Below are 24,091 nucleotides of genomic sequence, written 5' to 3'. Positions count from 1 at the left end.
GTTTGTGTTTTTTAGGTAACTGCTGATTGTTTTTCATTTCTGCAAAAAAATTGCAAACAATTTATTTAAATGAAAACATTTTGCAATATCTTATAGCAGAACTGTCCTCCGCTAACAGAGTAGTCCTGACATTTAATATGCATTTTGTGCAACAGACCCAAGATCCATATTCCCCATTCTACAGCTGAATGGGGCACACAATGTATCATGAATAAAAATTGAAGAGTAAGTACTTAGGTTTTTGAAGATACACATTTACTAATTGTATTTGGCCACTGGGTGGCAGTATTACAGAATATTTCATGACTATAAAAGTAGTTTTTATAGTCCACCAAATCCCTCAACAAGCACAAATCAAGTCAGTTGATATGAAACAATGTTGTTCGAATAGACTGAATTTCAGTTAAGTGAAGGCAGAGTTTGTACGAAGTCCTATTATGGTTTTATTTTGACAGCTACTGAGGTAACATGTAATATCTATACGTTAAACACCTTGGATTATTATAGTTTAAGATTTCATTTTTTCTACATCTGCAGTTTGCTTGCATCTCTCTAAAATTGACCAATGTAAATCAAAGTATTCCAAGTTTACAAAATTCTGCTCGCTTGGGAGTAGTATTCTGTTGACTAGCAAGTCAAATATCTGCCCCCCCACCNGGCGTGGGGTGCTGGCTCTGGGAGGGGGCTCAGGGCTGGGGATTGGGGTGCAGGAGAGGGCACGGGGTGCTGGCTCCGGGAGGGGGCTGGGGATTGGGGTGCAGCCTCCCGCCAGGCAGCACTTACCTTGGGTGGCTCCCGGTTGGCGGCGCAGCATGGCTAAGGCAGGCTCCCTGCCTGCCCCGCAGGGCCCCACGCTGCACCTGGAGGGGGCCAACATGCCCCCGGGGGGAAGGCACGAGGCTCTGCATTTTGCCCCTTCCTGTAAGCACCGCCCCTGCAGCTCCCATTGGCCCCGGTGGCTCCCCATTCCTGGGAGCTGCGGGAGGAGTGGGGTGTTTGCAGGCAGGAACAGCACGCGGAGGGAGACCCCTGCCCCCCAGGGCCATGGGGCTGTGCTGGCCGCTTCTGGGAGCGGTGTGGGGCGGGGCAGGCAGGGAGCCTGCCTTAGCAGCAGCCACGCTACACTGCCGGAGATCGCGATCGACTGGAAGATCCTCTAGGATCGACCAGTCGGTGACCACTGCTCTACAATGTCTCTCAGCCTGTTTGATAGCAGGGACCGGTTTGCTGCCTTCCTAAACTGTGATAGGGAGATCTCAGGGACGGACGCCAGGCCACAGTCCAGTCGTTGAGAAACATTGTCTTAGAACAGCAGTTCTCAGCCGGGGTCTGGGGCCCCCTGGGGGGGCCACGAGCAGGGTTCGGGGGGGCCACCAAGCAGAGCAGGTGTTAGACTCGCTGGGGCCCAGGGTGGAAAGTCGAAGCCCTGCAGTGTGGGGCAGAAACCCACGGCCTCGTGCCCCGTCACTGGGAGCTGAAGTTTGAAGCCTGAGCAGCTTAGCTTCGTGGGGCCCCCTGTGGCGTGGGGCCCTAGGCACTTGCCCTACTTGCTACCCCCTAATGCCACCCTGGCTTTTATATGCAGAAAAACAGTTGTGGCACAGGTGGGCTGTGGAGTTTTTATAGCATGTTGAGGGGCCTCAGAAAGAAGAAGGCTGAGACCCCCTGTCTTAGAAGATGCCCCGTGCACCCTTCCCAAGATCATGGACAGCTGCCCCTGTTATTGCTGAGGCGGCCTTAGGAGCAGCAGTTTGGGGAGGTAGTTAGGGAATTGCGGGCCCCAAAAGGGCCATCGGGACCATAGACCAGATTACTTTATAACAAAAAGACAGACTCTGAAGTTCAGTTCCACTGCCTGTGAAATCTTTTTCTCTTCCTCTTTTAAGAGAACATTCTATGACATACCAGGATACAATCCAGATTTTGGAGCCATTTGGGCACAGAGGGAGTTTTCTGTGCATGAATCAGCTGGGTAGTAATCTAAGTGTGGATCATTAAGGCCTCTCTCTCTCTCCCCTCCCCCCCTATGTTTAGCAGCACTAAAACATAGTGCTGCTTTAGAACCTAGCACAGGAGGTCCCAGTCTGATATTCTCTAGTGCCAAAGATGCCCAGGGTAGACAGTCTGACCCCAGGCTTATAGGGAGCTATGTTAATATTTTTTAGCCAAGACTAGTGACTCTTTCTGAGTTGTAATAAGGGCCTGTTTTTTTGGAGGGGGAGAGGGAAAGGGCAGGAGGAAGCCAGATGTGAGCTGCGTGCAATCAGTTGGTGGTCTCAGGCACATTCCTAGGTTGCCCATTTTATAACATCACCCGCAGACTTAGCATGAATTAGTACTGGCGTTGGACTGTCTGGGGGAGAGGCCAAAGGCATGAATAGGTAAGAGAAGTGGTTGCAATGGGGGAATGTTCTTTAATGGCTAAATCAGACCCCCGTCTCCAGAGCAGCTAGTCTGTCCTTGCTGCTGTTGTTGCATGTACGAGTTGGGTAGCCACTCTGACCCTTTCTTGGGGGGAATATCTTTCAGAGTGACAGCCGTCTTTGTAATTTTCTTTAAATTCTTTTTCAGAGGAAAGAAGGGAAAGATAAACAAAAGTTTCTTTCCACATTGTCCGCTATAAATCAAGTCAATATCAACAAGTACAATACAAGTCAATACAAATAGAAACAAGTCAATACCCCAAACTATCACAGCTATTACATGTCCAGCAAACCAGTTCACCTACTCTTTAAAATCTCTAGGGTGAAATCCTGGGCCCCTATAAGCTCTCTCAGACTTTAGTCACTGACATCAAAGGGGTGGGCCCATTGTAGTAAGCACTACACACAGTTGTAAATGTGTTTGCAGGATTGGAAACTTCGCCCTGATGCCCACTGAAACCAATGGAAGGGTTTCCCAGGTATTTCAGTGGACATGAGGGCAGGCCCTAGGCCTCTGGTCCTGCAATCTTACCTAACTAAAGCCTCTCTGATGTCAGCATGAGATTTGCTGGCGTAGGACTGAATGCTTGGGCCTTACAACAGCTTTCAGGTTCATGTTTCATTGTTTTGGGGCAGCTATTGCAGACCTTGCTGACACCCAGGGGGGCTTAGCCTTTGTCACAGCATGGGGACACAGCAGGGTGGTGAAGTTCCATTGTTTTTATCACCGTTCTAGTCTCTGTCGGACTGTGTGTACTAAGGCCGTGGATCTGCAATCAGATCCTTGCAGGCAAACTCTTGCATCATGCAGAGAGCCTTGTGGGGATCTTAGTGGGCCCCAGAGTCAGCCTGAACAGAGAGGCTGGGGGAGGGGTGTCTATGGACTCTGTTCTGACCACAGATGCACATCTGCAGCTTTTGAACCCGTTGGCAGCAGTCCAGTGAATTATGAAACACTTGTGCCAAGGGTGAGCTCTTAATTCTTCAGATCTACAGCCACTAGAGCTATTCAGGCCTAGATCAAGGGCCTGAGCACCTTCCACTGCCTGTGACTTAAAAGGGAGTGGGTGCTTTGAGTGTCACAGCGATGGTTCCTAAATATTCTTCAAGTGGCAGAATCTGTATGTAGTATTCCAGGAAAGAGGCCTTTGCAAGGGGTTTTTAAGAGGGATGAAAGTGTGGGGAGTGGAGGAATCACATGCCTTATCAAGTCTTACAAGCTTTTGTTCTTAAGACTTCCGTTGATTTCCATGTGAAATCTGTAAGCTCTGCAGTTTAGGTTCTGGCCACAAACATGTTTATGCACAAATACCTCTGTGACTCCCAGGCATAGCTAGTGTGATGCTGTGGCCCAGTGGGGCACTGGAGTGGAAGTCAGCACAACCTGGGTTCTATTCTTGGGCATGTCACTTCACCTTTGTTGCTCAGATTTACTCTCTGTAAAATGAGGAGAATGACGCTTGCCTCCTTTTTCTTCAGCCTTTTAAGAACTTCAGCTGAAAAGTCTTCTGCACAGGCTGGGTGGTGGAGGTAGAAGAAGCACACTCTGGTTGGGAAATCTGATGGTGAAACCAAATATGCTCCCCCAGGTGGCTCAATTTGAACCGTTAGTGAGACGTATTAAAGTCATATAACAAACCTTTCTCATCCTGCCTAAACTGTATTGTTCTGTGTGTACGAAGTAGAACCTAAACACGGTCGGGCAGGGCTTCTTAGCAACACACCGGGGAGAAACTGAGCCAAGATAATAGAACGCTGGGTAGGCCAAATGTGAAGGCCTATTTTTTGGATCTGGGGTACCTATTTAGGGTGGGGTTGGATTAAAATTATGTTACGGTTCAGTCTTAAACCCACAAGAGCCAGGAAGGCTGCTGTGATAAGTGTGTTCTGACAGAGGTGCTGTGATAGGAGCACTGGTGGACTCGTGTTATTGATACAGGACTGCGTGTGCATCACGACTCGGAAAACATGGCGCTGCATCAGTCATGCTTGCTCACCATCCCAGCCGTGTACAGAGATTCTTTGTTTGTACAGTTAAGGAACATTGGATTTAAAAAAAAAAAAAAAAATCCTGTTAGTTTTAATCGGCCTTTATCACTAACCTTTTAATTTGCTTTTCACTATTTATATGGTGCCTATTGGGAAGAGGTGCAGTATCTATGCTTTTAATTTGGGGTCTGATCTGTTTTGCAGTCACAGCTGAAGAACAGACTGACAGAGCTGTATAATCAGAGCGAAAAAGCTTCTCTGGCGCTGGACGAAGTGAAGGTGCTGCAAAGACAAGCCAGTGTAAGTGGATAGCCCTTGTTTAAAAATGGCTCTTGTTCTGCTGTTGGGGTTATGCTAGCCACTGGGATCCTGGCTTCTTGTATGTGGATCCTGTAATACTCCGATAAGAATGACGTTTAAGCAAACACCCTGGGATGTATTGGGGTACAATCCAGACTAATGAGCAGCTGTGTCACCCCTGCCCTGCAACCTTGGGTACCTTATGATACCTTGCTGAAGGAGCTCTCACCTGGGATACTCACAAACAGCCTTCCAGCATGCAAGCCACACCCTGAATGTCTGTGTGTAACTGCAGCCTGCCAGCCTTGCTTGGGTTACGTTCTGGCTGGCTCTCATCAGCCTTGTACTGCAGGGCGACCCCAGAGCTGTATGTTCTGTGCTGCCCAACCCTCTCCTTGACAGTACAACTTGTATACAGTCTTTTATGTCTGTAATAGAAATAATATGCACACAGTTGACACCCCAATGGAGTTTCCCGCACACTTCAATTTAAACACACTCGATTAGATAAAACAAGTGTATTAACTATAAAGAGAGACTTCAAGTGAGTACAAGTAATGAGGCATCAAAGTCAGAAATGGTTGCAAGAAAAATAAAGAGAAAAATGCAACTGGTGCCTAATTTAACAAACTATGTTAAATTCAAAGTGAAGTTTTCTCACGACATGCTTTCAGCAGTCCATCGGCTACTTACTTCATTGTTCACATGCATTGAATGAATGCAGGGGGAGGGGTTGGGGTGTTTGTTCCTCCTTTTTATAGTCTCAGTCAGGAGACAGTCTATATGGAAGAATATTCCCTGCTGGTTTTTTCCCACCTGTCTGAACTTCCTTTGTCTCCCCTTCCTGCTTCATGACTCTGGTTACTGCTTAAATGCCAATTAAGCAGAGCACACATTACTTTTTTTAGGACAGACCTGTTTGCCAAATTTTGTTTGGTAGGGCTGTGGTTTGGAACATGTATTAATAACATCATACAGGGAAGTCTTATAACTTCGCAGACAGTGTTGCCACACACATTTTATCAGGAAAATGTTGACCAGCAAACTTATGAGTTTTTTTTCAAGTGATTTGATTCTTTACAAGACATGTCTGGTACAAAAACAATTACAATGGTGTGGACATGGGATACATTCTGTCACATATAGGGTGACCAGACAGCAAGTGTGAAAAATCGGGACTGGGTGGGGGGTAATAGGTGCCTATATAAGAAAAAGCCCCAAATATCAACTGTTCCTATAAAATAGACACATCTGGTCACCCTAGTCATATACCCATATGAGTAGTATTTTGACAGGATGTGTACAGAAGGCATTGTAATCATCTGACTAAGAATGGTCTATGGTTATATCGTAATCCCCGTTTGGTACTAACGGTGGAGTTAAAACCCACTGAAAAGCATGAGCTTGTACAGCTTGCGCTAAAGGAATAAGAACTGGTCCAAGCCCACCGAAGTCAGTGGGAGCTGCTCCCTAAAGAGGGAGGATAGTCCAGTGGTTAGGGTCCTACCCTGGGATTTGGAAGACCGGGGTTCAGTTCCATGCTCCACCTCCAGACTCTTTTCTGTGATGTTTGGCATGTCATTCTGGGCGTGTCTGCATGGGGACACTCAGGAGAACTAATCCAGATTAACTAAAGGTGTGAATTAAAAGTGGATTAGTTAAACTGCATTAAACCCGTGTGTGGACATTCTTCAGAATTGAGAGTGGCCTTAATTTGGTTTACCTTAGATTGCTACAGACGCTAGCTAAGGGACCAGGCATGTTGTCTCTCTTTATTGCAGACGAGGCACTACAAGGGGACAAAGAACCACATTCACCCCATAATTAATCCCTCTTGGGGAAAGTGAGGGTAACCAGCTGGCACTCCTTGGGGTGAGAGCTCGCTTTGTGCAATCTCACTGACGAGCTGACTGGAGACTGTTTAAACTCCTCCGCCTTTCTCTCCCCTCTGCCAGTAAGCAGGCATGTGCATGGCACTGCCCTCTGAATGTGGCGCTTCTGTGAGATGTGCTGACTGCCTGATACTGCCACCTCTGCTGTACAAAGGAGCAGGGGACTTGCTGAGGGTGTGCGTGCCCATGTAATCTCATGGGAGCGCATAACTGAAATGGTGACGTGGATGCTCGTGCTGTTGACTTGGATGTCGTGGGGAGCTGAATTTCTGTGGGCTTCTGATGCTAGGGCTGAACTTCACCCAGCTGGAGTCAGGGGAGAGGAGGTGTAACCTGTTTTAACTCAATATGGGCCTTTGTTGCCCTCTAATAGCTGGACCACATATAGAGATCTGAGTCTGCTACTGCCTCCAAGCTAATGCATCTGCTCTTAGCTCAGGCAATAGACGCTCACGCTGTTAGATCCAGAGGTCCCAAATTCAATCCATGCTGATGACCAGTGGGCTATTACATGTGAATACCTTGCTGGGTCAGAGACAGCACATTCAGCTCATCCCTTCCGAATAATAACTTTGCACCCCCATCGGGCCAGTCTGTCTTGGGGGATCTGGAAGTGATTTGCAGACGTTAGTTAATGATGCCTCACAAAACCCCTGTGAGACAGGAGTTGTTATAATCCAGAGGTCAGCAACCTTTCAGAAGTGGGGTGCCGAGTCTTCATTTATTCACTCTGATTTAAGGTTTTGCGTGCCAGTAATACATTTTAATGTTTTTAGAAAGTCTCTTTCTATAAGTCTATATTGTATAACTAAACTATTATTGTATGTAAAGTAAACAAGGTTTTTAAAATGTTTAAGAAGCTTCATTTAAAATTAAATTAAAATGCAGATCTTATTAGTTTAGTGCAGTGGTTCTTAACCTGGTGTGCCTGCACCCCCTGAATGTGCGAGATGCCCTTTCTGGGGCTGCGAGACATACGAGATTTTTTTAGACTGTAAATCTTCGAAAACACAAATTAAGCACAGGCACATAAGTACAACTACTTTGTTTCATCAAATCTATTTATTAACATTATAAATTTTTTTAATGATTACTGTAATATACATACAAAGTTTTTAAGCTAATTGTAGTGTAATTTTTGATTAAGGGGTACAAGAACTTATTTTGAGAATTCCAGACCATCAGCGGGCTGAGTGGGGCTGGGTGTAGTGTATTAAATTGCTCCCCATAGGAATGTGCTACTTACGGCTGCCTGATGCTCTGAATGGCATGGTAAAGGGGTAGGGAACAGGGGTGGTTGGATAGGCGTGAGATTCCCGGCGGGCCTGTCAGGGGTGTGGATAGGGGTCGGGGGAGACAGGGGACAGGTAGCTGGGGGGCGGATGGGGGGGGGTCCCAGGAGGGGGTGGTCAGGAGACAAGGAGCGGGGGGGGGGGGGGGTGGGGGGGGGGGGGGGGGGGGGGGGGGCAGTCTGGAGGTGGGAAGTGGGGGGTGGCGGATAGGGGGCGGGTTGTTTGGGGAGGCACAGCCTTCTGTACACGGATGTAGTGTATTAAATTTTCCCCCATAGGAATGTGCTACTTACGGTGTACTACTTACGGCTGCCAGTCCTGGTGCTCCGCAAGTAGCACATCCCTACGGGGAGAAATTTAATACACTACACCGGCGGACAGAACCACAGACAGGCGGTGGGCTAAGAGGCTCAGCCCACTGCCGGTCTGGGGTTCCGTCCGCCGGCTCCTGCCAGCCGGGGTCCTGGCTGCCAGCCCTGCTCAGCCGCTGCCGGCCGGGGGTTCCGTTCACCCAGGCTAGCAGCGGGCTGAGCGGGGGCAGTGGCTGGGACCCCAGCTGGCAGCAACGTGCCAGTAAAAATTGGCTCGCGTGCCGCAGGTTGCTGACCTGTTATAATCCTTATCAAAAGAGGTGTTTTGACTTCCCCTTGAAGTCTTGATTTGCAGTTCTCCAGTCTAACCACAAGATGGCACAACCTGCCTTGTTTCATGCCTAACACTGAGTGACTGATTTTTGGGGGCGAGGGTGGGGATGGGCTCTGTTTCTGCTCCCTTTGAAGTGAATAGGAGATTTGCCATTGATGTGGGGGGAAAGGATAAGGCCTTTTAGGGGACTGCTGTGGGGAAATGGAATGCAGGCAGAGATAGTTCACTAAAGGCCTTACCCCACAAGTCGCCGCTTTGAAACCAATGTCAATATGTTGGTGATTTAGGAGACAGCTGCCCGAAAGATGGATTTGCTCAGAAGTGAGTTCTTGGAAATTAAAGCTTTAATAGAAGAAGAAGAAAACCAGGCAATGAAGAAGGTTGAAGAAGAGGAAAAGCGAGTCTGTGATAAGTTTGATTATGTCCATAACGTCCTGGGAAAGAAGAAAAATGAAATTCAGGTCATCAGGGACCAGATTGAAATGGCACTGACTGAAGATGATGATATTACATTTTTAAAGGTGAGTTCTGATGTCCGACTTTGTTTGAGCTCAGAAAGAGACTTCGGAGGAGCCCTGCTCTAAGACTTTTTATCAATCCGTTAACAGTACATAAAAAGAGATTTTCTATAAAGATTATATTAATAATTGCTATGTGATTTGGCTTTATAAAAGGCATGGAAATTAGTCCTTTGAGTTAACTGTCCTGAGAGTACTCTAGGCAGTGATATGATTTGCCCACTGAATCACTGGTTAGAATTATTGTTGTCTGCATAATTGTTTTCTCCCTTTTTTTTATAGGCAAATTATCCTCCAATTTCTTTCTTTTCTCACAGCCTTTAGCCACAGTTGCCCCCTCCTGGCAGGGTCAGTTAACCAGAGAAGTAGTCATGGTGTAACTTAAGTTCACTGCTGTGACCCATCTACAATAGCTTTTCCTCAGTTTTCAGATATCATGTGGAAAAAATAATCCACGTACGCTACTTTTTACTGAATTTTGCCGTGAATGATCAGTGTTTGAATAGAACCTCCCTCCCCCCCCCCCCAATAAATCAACCCACACAAGAAATAATGGAGAAGCAAAATAATTTAAGCCGGTTATAACATTCCAGACTCAAATTTTTCTATTCAGTGACTTATCCCTGGCTTCATGAGCTCTTCCATATCTTATTACAGAATGCAGCGAAATTGCGACACACTTCAACCAAAGAAGTTTTCATCCCCAGAATTGATCTGGACCAAAACTTGATACACACCATTTATCAAGGTGCCTTTTCCCTTAAAGAAATAGTGAAACGAACGGTGAATCAACCTCAGGAGAAGAAAGTGGAAGGTACGATATCATTTCAGAGAGAATTACCACTGCAGGCCTCTGTTTTATTGTTTTGAGATCAAATAGTATAACTTCTTTAAATTTAAAATATTCAGAGGCAGACTCTTCTGGCTTGTTACAATTTTGTATATGGATGTTTTAAAACTGTTGGTCAATTGAGCTGTTTTGTAAAGTAATGAAACCCTCCATCTCAAAATAAAAATGCTACAAGTTAAATACTCAGGATGTTTAGGAACGAGAACTGATGTAGGTGTGTTTTTTATTTAAAGCTTGTCAACAGGACTAAACAGTGGTACGCTTTATTTACATTTGGATAAACTTATAAGTGTCTTGATACTTTCCCACTGTTTTTTCCTTTGACAGAACTCTCATAGAAAGCTATATTATCATCAAGAAGTAGAATGTGATAAATAAAGAAATTAGTCTTGTATCTTGACCTATGAGGAGAAATTCACCAAGAGAATGTGGAAAGAAATGGAATGACACTTTTCCTGTCTATCTGTAGGCGGGTTTATCTGTGTTCCTAGCACGTTGGGCTTTCCCTCATCTGTTCCACTATTGCAGCCTTAGCACAGAATGTTGTTTTCCTTCCGTACTCCTCTGTGTGTAGAATCATGTTGTAGAGAGCAGGAAGTTGGTTGTTTGATACATGATCTTAGACTGGGGAAGTAGGGCTGGGTGGAAATCATGGAGCCAAGAGTAAAATGGTGAATGTGAAATAAATGTTAGTGAATTTTATAGCACTGATCGAAGAGTGGGTTATCCCCATTAAGCTTTCTAGTTTATTGGCTCCGTGTCTGCAGGGCAGACCTGCTGAATGGGACAGATATCCCTCTTATCAAATCAAAAGTGTTGGGCTGTATTTTTTATCTGTAATTAAGTACATTCTTGAAGTGTGACAGGGTGTCAGGTTTTATACCCTCTTTGTAGAGGTGCAGAGTTATTCTGCTGACTCACCTTGAGAGCCGGTCTAGGCATGGCTCTTTAGCTTCACGTTCAGGCATATAAAAGGCTGACAGTCACTCAGAAGGAGAAAAAAAATAAAAATCTAGAGGGAGTAAGTGTTTGTGGGATCAGACTTTTGTTTGTAAGTACAGTCTAGCTGCATGGGTCAGCTAAATGCCTAAGGATAAAGACAAAGCTCAGAATGGGAGTGATTTTTGAATTAAAGCCCACTGTGGGAAACTGGTGGACTTCTTTATAACTAAAAATCCATCTCGTTGAAATGGTCCAAACCTCTACAATAAAATGCTTAAACTGGGTTTAAGTGCCTGTTTTAAGGGTTTGTGCCATTTCAAGTAAATATTTTTTTAAATCCATGTAGTTTAAACTGATGTACTTCTCCAGTGTAGACAAGGCCTGTGCACGGTGTTGGAAAGTGGAGGGGGATCTGGCTTGTTTACAAAGCGTTTGAAGAGGCCACTCTATCTTCATCATGTCCAGAGCCAAGTCTTTTGTTGCTTCACAAAAGCTAGTGGGCTTGTAAGGGCGCTAATAAAGATTAATATATATCTGAAACAGTTGTACTTACTGATACAAATATCCATAACAGCAGGCGGACAGTCCAGACCAAGTGTGGAAGAGAAGAGTAAGTTCACCACGCCCTGTCCTCCTTTCTTCCTTGCTTCTATCTTTTTTTCACTCCTTTCTCGGCTGTTTTTAAATGTTTTAATAAAAACAGATACGAAGTACTGGTACTGATCACTGTACCTGACTCTCTGGCAAGACCAAGCTTTTTTTTGTTGTACCTTGTGTCAGATGTAGGAAGACAACATTGTAATGAGCTTATCTTTATAAACGTATGCCTTGTTGTTCATCAGTATTACAGTGGACTGGGGCTGCATTGTGTTAGGTGCGGTGCATGCAATGAGAGAGAGTCCTTGCTGTGAAGAGCTTATATTGTAATAGAGAAAAAAGGCGTAAAGCGCTAGAGACTCTATGACGTCCACTAGTGCCTTTCCTGTTGCCAGGTTCTGAGACCTTACAGTGATGTCTGGCAGCATAAAACTCTAAGACAGATAGAAACTACTAGTACCCTATTTTACAGATGCAGAAAGATGAACTTAGCCCCATTAAGCTGAGCAAAAGTGTTTGTAGGAGTGGGGCTTTAGTTGAATTCCCAACTCTCCCACAGATGTGGGCAGAGATCTCCTGACTCCCAGCCAGATACTTTAACCCCAAGACTATGCTTCCTCTCATTGTACCTTGTTATAACAATACAGCTCTAAAATATGGCACGTGTGATTTCATTGCAGCAAATCTACAGTGGAAACCTAAGGCTTTTCAAATAAACCCTTCAAATAAACTCTCGGCATCTGGAAGAAAAGCTGCTGGATCACGTAAGTTAACAGGGTGGCCATCAAAACCCAAATGCTGCTCATTCATTGTTTCCTCTAGCAGTCAATGCAGCAGTATCTGCGAGAGCAAATAGATGACTACTAAGGGGCACTGTCAACTTGAAAATCACATCTCTGTTTGAAACAAGAGCAAGCTTCTCCAAGACGACGAGAACTGAAAGCTCAGGGAAATTATTCCCCCAGCCCTGAGTTTGGTTAGATTGTATACCCAGTGATGTCAGCTGTACAGTGCATGTGGCTGATGGTTGTGTATCTTGTCTCTTGCATGATGACATCCCTCCCAACAGGGCAGAGCCCAGAACTGGGAAGTTCACACCCCTGCTCTTTTAGGCTCCACCAGAGGGCATGTACCTGTAACGGCTGCTGCAAAAGGCAGGCATGCGCACTGAAAGGCGGGCCCAAGCAGGGTTGGTTTGTTGTGCCTTCACCCACGCAAAAGGCTCCCCTTCCCCCCTAAATTTCTGCAAGGGAGCCGGCAGAAAATTGGAAATGTTTTACAAGTCAAAATGAATAACTTGAGGAGCCCTTAACCAAAGGGTGTGCTTTCGAAAAGTCAAGTGAGTTAGTTTTACAGCGTTCAAGTGGATGGTATTCCTCTAACATCGCTTTGGTATGGGAATGGCAGGTGACATCTGCAGGGGTGTGCCCTTGGAGAGAACATTCTTGGTATGTAATTTGCATAGCCCAAGAATTTAGTGCGTGTGGTGTGTTACTGATAGGGACTTGAAATAATTACAACTCTGCCTATTGCTGGAGACACCTACATATACATGTGAAACGCCTGAAGGTTGTGGATTGATGGCAAGATCATATCCTGGGCCTCTATGCTGCTTTTCTGTGTCCAGATGATGCAAGGTGCAAACCCAATGGGATCTGAGAACACCTGGCACCTCGCAAGGTCGAGTGCCTCGTGAGGGCTAACCAGGCAAATTGCCCATGGTATGGTGGCCCACTGGTCTGTGGTTCAGGCACTGCTGTGTGTGTCAGTGCAGGTGGAAAGGCTAAGCAAGACTCTCCTAGGCCTTTCAGGTCTCTGCCTGCTCGTCCAGTTAGTCCACAGTAACAGTGCAAGGGACCAAAGTCTCCATTAAGCTGGCTGTAAATGTCTGTTCCTTGACTGTTGTTGCATGTGATGCGTCCTGCTTTATAAGCTGCTCATGTTCTGTCTTCTCCCTTCACAAGAAGCTGCAAAAATAGGTAAAGCCCCTCAGAAGCCTCAGCCGGAGTTGAGTGAGGATGCAGACACCAGTGAGTGATGGATTGTTCATTGTTCTTGTTCATCTCGGTTATGTTTATGCTCCTGGGGCCCAATCCTGCCAGGTGCTGAAGCCAAGGAGGGGTGGGAAGGCAGATGAGATTCTTGGTACCTTGCATTGGGACCCATAGATAAAGTGCCCTACGCAAGCGCTTTTGGACTGATGTTTCTTACCTTGACTTTTTCAGTCTGATTTGACAAGGTCTCCTCCATTCCATTGGCTTAAAAACAATCACCTTGCGAAGAAATGACCTATGTATAATATAGAGCTGTTAATCTGTAGCTAGAGCTCTTGAAGAGGGTAAAACAAACGTATAGCAACTAGCTATCTTGGAGGTAGACACAAGCAATGTTGCACAGGTCTTATGTTAGCTGTACATTAGTGGTTTAAAAACCACTGGCTCGACCCTGCAAGCGCTTGACGGGTAGATCTTCCGTTGGTTTCAATGGGAGTTCTGTGCCTAGAGCATGTGCAGAATCAGGCCCTATATTGTCAGAGCTGAACTGACTGGTAGCGTATACTTCAGCCTGTTGGAGAAGTGAGCAATCACGTACGCTCTGTGGGTGTGTATGCGTAATATTTAATTTCCAGCATGGAAAAATCTGCATTGGACTGCAATGTGCCTGCACTTCAGCTGCTGTTAACTGCAGTAATTCCGTTGGCTTCAGCAGAGCTATACCAGCTGCAGCGTTGTCCTTCTGTGTCAATGGATGTTTGTTTTTAAATGTTAATACATCCGGCCTTACACTGAGTAACCGAGACCTTTACTTTTTCAGGGGATAAAAGAAAACCTGCCAAATCTGGTAAGTTCAGAACTTCAAGAGACTTTTACTCCAAAAAACCCCCAAACGTACTACTTAAAATGCAAAGTGGAGGATGGCTGACTTCAGTGTGCTGGAGGCAAGTGGGAATGAGCGCTAAGCTCCTCGTGTCTCTTCAGGAGAGAGGTGTCCGGCTGTGTCAATTTAGCTCGCAAAATTGTGCGTGAGGATGGTCCTCTGTGGAGACTGGACCCCTGGCCTCCCTCACTGAAAGCCTAGTCTCTAGTGCTTGAGTCCAAGGACCCAGTCCTCTAACTGGCATCCGTAGAAGAGTCATTAACCTCTTCTGTGGATGGGCCACTAGGGAGGATCCAAGACCCCCACTGATGTATCTTCCACGTGCAGCTCACATTACATAATTGTCAAGCTTGGGTCAATAGAGGCTCTGGAATGGAAATGCAGGGGTGAGACAGGGCAGCCTCGGGCTGCATTTGGCAAAGCTGAGAGGAAGTTACACCTGAGGGAATTCTGTGCCAAAAAATTCTGCGCATATTTTAAAATTCTGAATATTTTGTCAAAATAACACAATATAATCAACCCCCCACAATTCAGCCCTCCCTCGGTTCAGTCCTCCAGCCCCCATCATCACCACCCTATCAGTTCAGCCCCCCCAACCCCATCGACCCTCCCAGCCCTCTCCCCATCTGCTCAGAACCTACCATCAATACAGTCCCTCGCCCCATCAGGCCCCACCCTCCTCACTTCAGCCCCCAGCCTCACCTCTGCTCCTTAGAGTTCTTCACCCTCCCCAGGCCTCAGGAGCTCCAGCCGCACCTGGGGCTGACAGCGGGAGCATTTTGGTAGAAATCACAAATTCTGCATGGGGGAAAAAAAATAAAATTCTGCAGGGAACATTAGTTCTGCGCTAATTCTGCAGTGTGCAGTGGTGCAGAATTCCAGCAGGAGTAGGAAATGGCTGAGCCAGTGGCATCAAAGTCCCTGGCAAAACTTCCCCCCCAGACTTACACCTGTATTTCCTGTTCCTGCAAGGGGAAAAGTGTCCTCCATCCTGATTTCTGTAATGGGTGTCGAGGGCACTGAGGGCTTTGCGGGAGGTGCTGTGCACCTGCAGGATTGGGCCCAGGATGACTAGCTGAGTCAGGTTGCAAGTCCCCCCTCACGCATGACTTGCTGAACGCTTCGAGGAAGAATAGCTAAAAGTATAAGATGGGGAACTGGGTGACTTAGGGGACTTGGCAATAAGATGTGGAGCCGCTTAACCTGTCTCAGTTTCAAATCGGGCCAAGGTCAGTAGTGGCCTGTGTGAAATAAGTTAGTGAGCAGTCCACACCCAGAACCCTCATCACAGCTACCACCATGGGATGGCTCTACAGAGACGCCAGAGAATGTAAACTCAGCCTGCAGTTTGCCTTTTCCCTCTTGAGCTGGTCCCTGCAGAAAAGGGTAATGACTGTTGGTGGGACAACAGGGGATGCCTGGCTGGCAAGTTCCATGTTGTACCTGTTCTGTGGCTAACAGAACTCACTCTAGTAATATGCTCTTTAATACAACCACTGGAATTTCTCCAGGCTGTCCCATGTGCAGAGGGGTTCTGGTTTTCTATGGCCTGATCTATTAATCTGAGATTCATAGATTTAGCTTTAGGACATTATTGGATTACATGTAAGGAAACTGCATGAACTTTGCGTGTTCCCCAATGACAAATTAAGTGACATGCCATTGTTTCTTTTTCTTCCATAAATTCAGCACCAAACACTGCGAATCCAGGCGCAACATCTCTTGAAAGCTTTTTAACGAAATCGAGAGAGGAGCTCCTGGAGTGTAAGTAACCTGATGTATTACGTTTTAAAAATGACTGATTCTTATTATGATCACATTAGACTTCAGTGGTATTATGTGACTCACTTCTTTCTGGATCTTTGCATCGCTATGGCTTTATTAATGTACTGAAATTGCCGGTTAACTGATATATATGAGGGGAGTTACTAGAAAAAGGGTAAGGCCGTTAACTACTAAACTACTGGACCTGTTGCCAGAGTAGGTCAAATTCACTGCTAGCATAAGTGTGACACTAATTTTGAGGTTCACTCACTTATTGCCCTGCTGGCTTGGAATCACTGTTCCAAATGAGTTTGCTGGGATATGGTATAAAAATTCAACTCCGCAGGTGGGGTTCATTGAACATGAATGGCATTTAGGCTCCGAAGGCATTTTTAAAAATGAGAGTTGGGCTCCTAAAAGAAGGGAGACTTCAGACTGGAAGATAGTAATTGCAATGGTGGGATCGGACCCATGGCCTATCTAGTTCAGTATCTTGTCTGCGGCAATGGCCGGCACCAGATGCTTCAGAAGAAAGCCCACAGTGGGCAGATAAGGGATCATTTCCCCCACCCCAGAAAGGTCTCTTGCTGACCCCTAAGAGTTGCGGATTGGTTTCAAGACCCACAGTGTGAGGTTCTCTCCCTTCCACTACTCTCTGCTCACGCTAACCGTTAGAACCCTGGTGATCCGCCTACAGCTACGCCATGTCGGCGGCATTGTGGAATGCTTGTTATGTTGCACGTGTGTCATTGCCTGGCTTGCCCTTTGGCACTACACTTGTGGGGTATGGCCTGGGGTTCTCATGCCATGTTGCAGAGCTCTGTCTTGGGAGGGGTGGCCGCCTCCAGGCAGGGGTGTAGGTTGATGATGGCATATGCCTTTAAGTGCCACATCAATAACCCCTCCGCTGCCAGAGTACCGGGGCTGTGCTGTCAGTTCCCTTGGGATACAGCGAGAAGGGATCCTTCCACTCTCCTCCGCCACCCCGAAATCACCCAGGCCACAGAGCAGCAGTCGAGCCACTCCACAACCACGGCCATTGCCTCAGGGCTACAGGAGCCTCCACGGGTCCTGGCCTGGCCCCCCAGCCTGCTGGAGGAATGCCTGTTGGCGCTGCGGAGTGGTGGATCAGCAGGCGCTGCCTTCATCCCGTTCCCACGTACTGACCCTGACTACAGGCATCTTGCTCAACGCCCACGCTTCCCCCTTTCTGTGCACCAGTTCTGCTGGATCGGAGCCAAAGAGTAGCGGCTGTCGGGTTAATTCCCTGGAGGCCGCGCTTCGTATGGTGATCTGTCGGGGGTGTGTGTATAATGATCTTGAGGATGCATGGTTTGGTGGGATGGGTTGTGTTTTTAATCTGTCCTTATTCGTTAACACATCACTAGCTCTTTCCCGTTACATGTGGCTGTGATCAGACTGTGTGTAACTCTGTGTCTGGGTTAGGGGATCGTGTAGCCAGAGAGCACTGAGGGGTGGGTGGGTGTGGGGGTGTGTGTGTGTGTGTGTGTTCGTTCAAATCTCAAACTGCTATCTTTCCTCTCCTTCCCAGCCTGGCCGCACTGCGGTGGCCATTCTTGTCCTCCCTACCCCGACCCGGAGGGAAAAGTGTGTTTTGTGTCACTAGCTGCCATACAGAAAAGGGGAAGCTACTGGTGTTTTGGAGAGTAAGCAATAGGGCCAGTAACTGTTCCGTCCCTTCGCTCCCCCGCTCTTTGTACGTGTACACACACACACACACACACACACACACACACACACACACACACACACACCTTGCTTTAGTATTTATAATGTATCGATGTATTTCTCCATAGATGCTGTTAAAATCACGCTGGATTTCAACACCGCTCATAACAAAGTGCTGTTATCAGACAGAAACACCAAGATGTCGGTCTCTGAAATACCCCAGAAGTATAGCCCCCACCCTCAGCGCTTCACCTACTGTTCCCAAGTGCTGGGCTTCCAGTGCTTCAAGAGGGGCATCCACTACTGGGAAGTGGAATTGCAACGGAACAACTTCTGCGGCATCGGCATCTGCTACGGGAGCATGGACAGGCAAGGGGCGGACAGCCGCCTGGGGCGGAACAGCAGCTCCTGGTGCATTGAGTGGTTTAATTCGAAAATTTCAGCCTGGCATAATGATCTTGAAAAATGTCTGCCCAACACCAAGGCCACCAAGATTGGGGTGCTGCTCAATTATGAGGGAGGATTCGTTATTTTCCTGGGTATTGGCGAGAAACATAACTTGATCTACAAATTTAAAGCACAGTTCACTGAAGCGCTGTATCCTGCTTTCTGGGTGTTTTCCAGTGGCACTATGCTTTCGCTCTGCCAGCTGAAATAGGCTGTCACACCTGAATCGGTTTGCTCAGGGTTTTACATCTACTCGAGCCCCCTCTCTCTCTTTCCGGGATTCACTATTTTCCGGGATTCACTATTGTAGTTCTAGCTTGCTCGTTTAATTCAAAGCACATGTGTTCTTGCTTTAGCTTGCTGGATGGCTTTTTCTAGTGGCTCTCTGCTTATCCAAAACCACTAGACTGCAGTCCTGCAAGTACTGGAAAGTTACTGGTTAGAAAAGCAAGATCTACAGACTGGATTTAGTGCTCTAGTTTGACACAGATGAAGAAAGGTGGCATTTACCGCACATGAATGTAAAGGAGAGCGAGAACTTTTCTCAGTCTCTAAAAAGATTTTACCTGTGAATATTTCCAGTTTTATAACTTAAAAAAATAAGGTCACAGAGGGCAGAACAGGAATTCTATTTTTAAACCTACTAAATTTGTAATAAATAATTTAAGGCACCGGGTTTTTATAGCAATACTAAAGAAGAAATCCCAAATACGCCAGGAGGCAACAGTTCCACTGTTCCTCTTTCTACAGAGGGAGACAAATTTTTGCTAAACAATGCATCAACTGAATCTTGGGGTCAAGTAGCACCAATATCTTTCTGTTTGGGCAGGAGGTTTAACTGGCTGTCGCATGCAGTTTGAGGGCTGGTGCGTCCCATTCTTCCCATCTGAATTCCTAAATCCATAGGTGGAGCACTGATGACCATGAAAACACTCTGAGGTTTTCCCTGTAATCACTAGTTAGCAAAGATAGTTCAAGCAAAAGTCTTTAAAAGAACCCAGTTTCTTCTTTTACAAGAGAAATTATGACCATATGACACAATCAAATGATTTTCAGGGCTAAACATAAGGGTCAGATCCAGTTACCACCCATGTCAGTGGGAGTTTGATTCTGTCCCGAATGTAGGAATTTTTTTTTTTTTCTGAAAAAGTCCAGCATTGTCTCCCTCTCTTGCTCGATCCCATCACTGGTTCTAGAGATTGATTTTTTGCTGTCTGATTTCCTGTTGCTCAGGCAGTAGTCTATAGGCAAGAGACCAGCCTTGCACAGGTATCGGAGGCCTTTAGAAATGGTTAAACCTATGGAAGATATTTCCTACATATGGTTTGTCTAACACTATTGCCGATGGGTGTGGATTGAATTAAATAAATACAAGTCTTTAGCACTGGATGGTAAAAGCCAACATGGGGTAGCATATTGGAATAGAAGACCAGAAACTTCTAAAGGAGACGAGCAAATGACCGTGTTATACTCAAGAACCATGTATCGAAGCCAAGTGTCTTCAGAAAGAAGCCCTGCAGAAATTCCTCTGTAGTAGCTAGGGTTAAGAAGTTACTGATTTATCATTGGCGTATCTGAATTGTCTTAAAGAAAGATTTGATGGGATGGAACAACACAAATTCTGAACATTTGCGGGTATTTAAGATTGGAAAGGTGAGCAGCACCACAAAAGGCTCCTGCTGTAGAGATCAAGGTGCTTTTCAACCCCAGCATTTAGAAAAAACAGCCCTGTTTGAAATGAACAGAATTTACCTAAAAAACTAGATGTGGCTTTTTTAATCTAAAGGCTCTCTTTGCTATGGCTGTTGGAATGAAGCATCCATCTCACATAATGTATCCGGGTGCTCTACTTCTTTACATTATACAGTTCTGCAAAACCTCCTTACATTTTGAGGGGTTGTGGGAAGAAGTGGAGAAAAACAATATGTCTTGGGCTTGTCTAACAGCATTAATGCTGTGGTCACTCACCGCAGGGACAGAGAAGTTTCTCTTCTGAAGTATGGCATTCCCTGAGTACCAAGTCTCTATGTGCCATTTGGCCATGATTCTGAGCTCTGAAAACTGCCTTCGTGCAAAATTGAAGCATCGTTCTGAGCGATGTGTCCTCTTTGGCATTGAATCTGCATGTAGGCTGGTGAATCTTCTAAACCAGCAACATGTTGGAAAGGATGATAGAAGGAGAATACGTTTCTGGCAATGCATTTTTTATTCTCCTAATGTGTTTACTTTACGTGCTGTGACATGGGTTTACTTTGGAACATGTATAGTAATTGCTTTGACTCCTTCCAGGCATTGTATGCGGTCTAGAAGACCTTTGCTGTAGTTCACAACTATAAAACCCTCTGAAACTGGAGAAACAACCAGGGGACGCAGCTAAAGGTTGGCGATCTGAATGTCTTGTGCTGATAAGTAGGAGTCATTGAGAGGCTTTCCTTGCTAGATCTCGGTGCTCAGACTAGTCCATAAAGAATTGTGACGATGCTGAAATTGACGAAATATATTGACAGGTAAAGCTCTTCATAATGGAACTTTGTATGCCCTGTGAAATACAATGCAAAGCCACTGCAGATACGGTAGGATTAGAGAGGAGGAAACTCAAGAGTTTTGGTGGCAGAATTTTACAGGGGCTGAAGTTTCTGGAGTGCTTTAGCAAAGCAAAGTATTACAGCATTCCAGCCTGGATGTTTAGCAGCATGTCAACTGTCTAGTCGTTCAGAGACACCTGATGTCAAAAATATAGTAATATTCCTGTGGTCAAAAAGAGATTTAGTTAAGGAACTAGTGTGACCTCAGCGCTGGATCACAGTGGGGTTATTTGGACTAGCTGTGGTCTTGAAATGTAGAATGGGCTAGTTGATCTTTCCAAAACCAGTTCAACAGGAAAGCAATCTGGAATGCAGGACAAAAGCACTAAAATAGCGTAGAGATCAGGAGCTGATGCTGAGCTGGTCAGAGACAGGAACTCACTGATTACGTAGAACTCCTCCAAGGAAGGAACATAGACAACATGAGTGTGAACAACGAGGAAGAAACCAGTGCAGTGCTGGACAAAGTTGGAAACTGAGTAATTGACAGGACAAAGACAGAACTTTATGGTGGTATCCAGTGTGACTGCCAAGAAGAAAAAGATGCTTTGATGGGACAAAAGACCCTTAACGTTGTATGGCCCATCAAGAACACACAAAGGGGGGAATAATTGGAAAGTGGGTTTCGCTGCTTTCCATGGGCTGGGTTCCCCCACCTGCTCACTAAGGTGATCGCAGTCTTGTTGAAATATTCAGGAGCTCTGGGGTCTTATTCCCTGTAATGAATCCTGTGTATTGCTCAGGAGAGCTTTGGATTTTTCCTCCATACGAAATGTGCAGTTGACACTTTCTTAAAGAGTCCTACCTTGTATTCATTGTAGGTGCTCATTGGTCGCTTTCCCTCTTAAAGAGTTCTACTGTCTATTGAGGAATTCTAGGATTTTTATGGGATCTGGGATCTTTTCCTTGTGTGAAGTCCTGCACGGATTTCAGGTGCAGTGAACTTTTATCCACACAAGTGTTTCTAGGTTTTACACGTGGTCTGGGAGGTACATGCTCTCCAATAAAGAGTTAACTAGTATTCAGGCATTTTGGATTCCCTTTCACATAAGGAATCCTACCAAGTTTTCTGATGTGCTGGAATGTTGTTTCCCACTGAAGAGTTTAAAATACTCCCTGTGGACAGTCCCTCTAAGGATGCCTGCTTTTGGATGCATGGGTCTTCTCTAGGCCTGTCTGCCCATCCTGCAGTGCACCAAAGCATTAGAGAGCCATTCTGGAGTAATCTTCTTGGAAAAGGTCATGCTGTGCTGTAGCAACTTGCGTATCCCTGTGCTGCCCAGAGCTGTCAGCAGTGGGAGTCCAATTCTAGTTGTCCATGCTCTGACAGAGATCCAAAAAATGAAAACCACAGTTTGGGGATCATTTCTATGGGATGTGTGTCATGGATTAGCAGGGGTGGACAGACAGACAGTTGTATTGGTAACTTCTGTTTTCAGGCTAGCTGCAAGACACATGGTTGAGATGTCTATACTGTTCTCAAATCAAATGAGAAACACTTAATTGGCTGCATTTGCAAGATTCTGTTTTGTTCACTTTTAAGTTATAGTGTTTAGTGCTTAGCTTGATATGCTTGGACTATATTAGATGGAATATCTGTTATAAAACAGTTGACGTTAGACGTAGCATAATAAAAATTTGATCAATTGTTTTCAATGCAATCTCAAGATGATGCAGCTAAAACCTCATAGGTAGGGTTTTTTTCTCTTCCAATAATGGTATAAAAATAGTATCTTTGTCATCAGTTTAAATACCGACAATGGATATAGTCATCCAGTGGATTACTTCTGTCCATAAGAAAAGTCTGTTTAGACTTAATTTTCTAGGCATTCAGTCTGGAAGAAAGGTGACCCAAAAAGCCAGAAGCATTTTGGGGAGGGAATGTGCAAAAATGTAATGAGTGGAGGGACACAAATATTCAAAATGTTTGAATCACTAGAGCATTCTTCCTGCAATTTCTCTGCATGTGAAATTTAACAAAAAATCTTGTTGCTAAGAAAAATGTGTCCAATTATAACAAGTTTTCTTGAATGCATCTTTGATTAAAATTGTCTACAGTAATAAGGACAGTCCTGTGAGCCATCTGATACTTATTGTGCTCTTGCTTTTAACACTTCTATGTAGTGATGCATCAATAACACCTATAGTCTGTCTCCTTAGCGAAGCCTGTAGCCATGTATTTGGGAGTTCTATCCTGTTGAGACTGATATACAAGCTGCATGGTGCGATGAATCTAATATTTGTCATGATCTTTGATTCTGCAGCTGAGTGAAAGTTTTGTGAATTCAATAAAGTTGGATTATCATGAAATAACTTGTTTAGTGATTTAAACTGCAGAGATCGTGCTCCCTATAAATGTGGACTATATAGTCCACAAATAAACAGTACTTGGGGTATCTTATAACTGATAAGTGATTGGAGTGTTGTGGGGAAGGGTGAGACAAACCATGTTGTACAATTTTTATAGAGCGCTTTTCTAAACAGTACCCAAGCACTTCACAAACTACACGGAGATCATTCCTCATCTACCACTGAAATGCACCCACCTCTGGGCTGGGACACTAACTGCTAAACAGCAGCATAACCTCATGGTTGAGGTTTAGACCATTATTGCACCCAGCGGAAGCTGCAGACAGAATTCAGTATAAGCAAAAAACTGGAGGAAAAGGGAGAGACATCTGCGACTTGCCTTTGGTATCAAAACGCACCATGGATTCTCTTTGCATACGTATTGCCTAAAAGATGGCTGCCCCAGCTGCCTGTAACTAATAATATTTATTTAATACGTCTGTCATAATAAAGCCCAGAGACTCGGATTGGGCTGGAGGACCTTTGCTACGTAAGCATTCACCACGCAAAAGTCGATACAAGTGACTGCGGAGCACCCAGACAAACTAAGTGAATGTGACTCTTGGTGAGCACTGAGAGTGCCACCTCCATGATGGGTATTAAGTGACGTGGATCTCTGTCCCTTGCTTGCTTTTTCCTTTCCAGTGTCTCCTTGGGGGAAAAGATGGGGGGAGAGAAAGATCTATTTCTCCCTCAATGCCACCTTGCCTAAAAAGAAGACAATGGAGAGGTACCTTCTCCAGGGTCATTGTCCGGGAGCCTGCCTTGGGAGTGGGGGAAGGCTATTGGCTCCAGCGTTAAGAAGAGTTCCTGGCTTGGGGGGAAAACGGATTCCCCACTTGCCGCCTGTGCACTGCCCTCCTCCAATGTCTCTCCCTCCTCACTCCGTGAAACTCCCCCCTTGCAGGTGTCCACAGACAGTGGTTGGGTAG

The 24,091-nt window shown here is 45.6% G+C and overlaps 1 protein-coding gene across 5 annotated transcripts; it reads left to right on the top strand.

The window, feature by feature from the left end:
• The first annotated feature begins 4,579 nt into the window (after window positions 1–4,579).
• On the top strand, window positions 4,580–22,806 carry TRIM25 (tripartite motif containing 25). 5 transcript variants are annotated; one of them, XM_034789711.1, is made up of 9 exons: window positions 4,580–4,712; window positions 8,829–9,062; window positions 9,717–9,873; window positions 11,429–11,461; window positions 12,129–12,212; window positions 13,413–13,478; window positions 14,263–14,289; window positions 16,015–16,089; window positions 17,907–22,806. In XM_034789711.1, the coding sequence occupies exons 2-9, from the start codon at window positions 8,847–8,849 to the stop codon at window positions 18,434–18,436; spliced, it is 1,188 nt and encodes a 395-aa protein (XP_034645602.1). In that variant the 5' UTR covers window positions 4,580–4,712; window positions 8,829–8,846; the 3' UTR covers window positions 18,437–22,806. The 5 variants fall into 5 exon arrangements, with proteins under 5 accessions (XP_034645602.1, XP_034645600.1, XP_034645603.1 ...); XM_034789709.1 differs by having other exon boundaries at window positions 11,426–11,461; XM_034789712.1 differs by lacking the exon at window positions 11,429–11,461.
• Window positions 22,807–24,091: the final 1,285 nt, after the last annotated feature.

This window comes from Trachemys scripta, chromosome 14 (assembly GCF_013100865.1).
Source record: "Trachemys scripta elegans isolate TJP31775 chromosome 14, CAS_Tse_1.0, whole genome shotgun sequence".
NCBI classification, from domain to species: domain Eukaryota; kingdom Metazoa; phylum Chordata; order Testudines; family Emydidae; genus Trachemys; species Trachemys scripta.
This window is presented reverse-complemented; position numbering and strand designations above follow the sequence as displayed.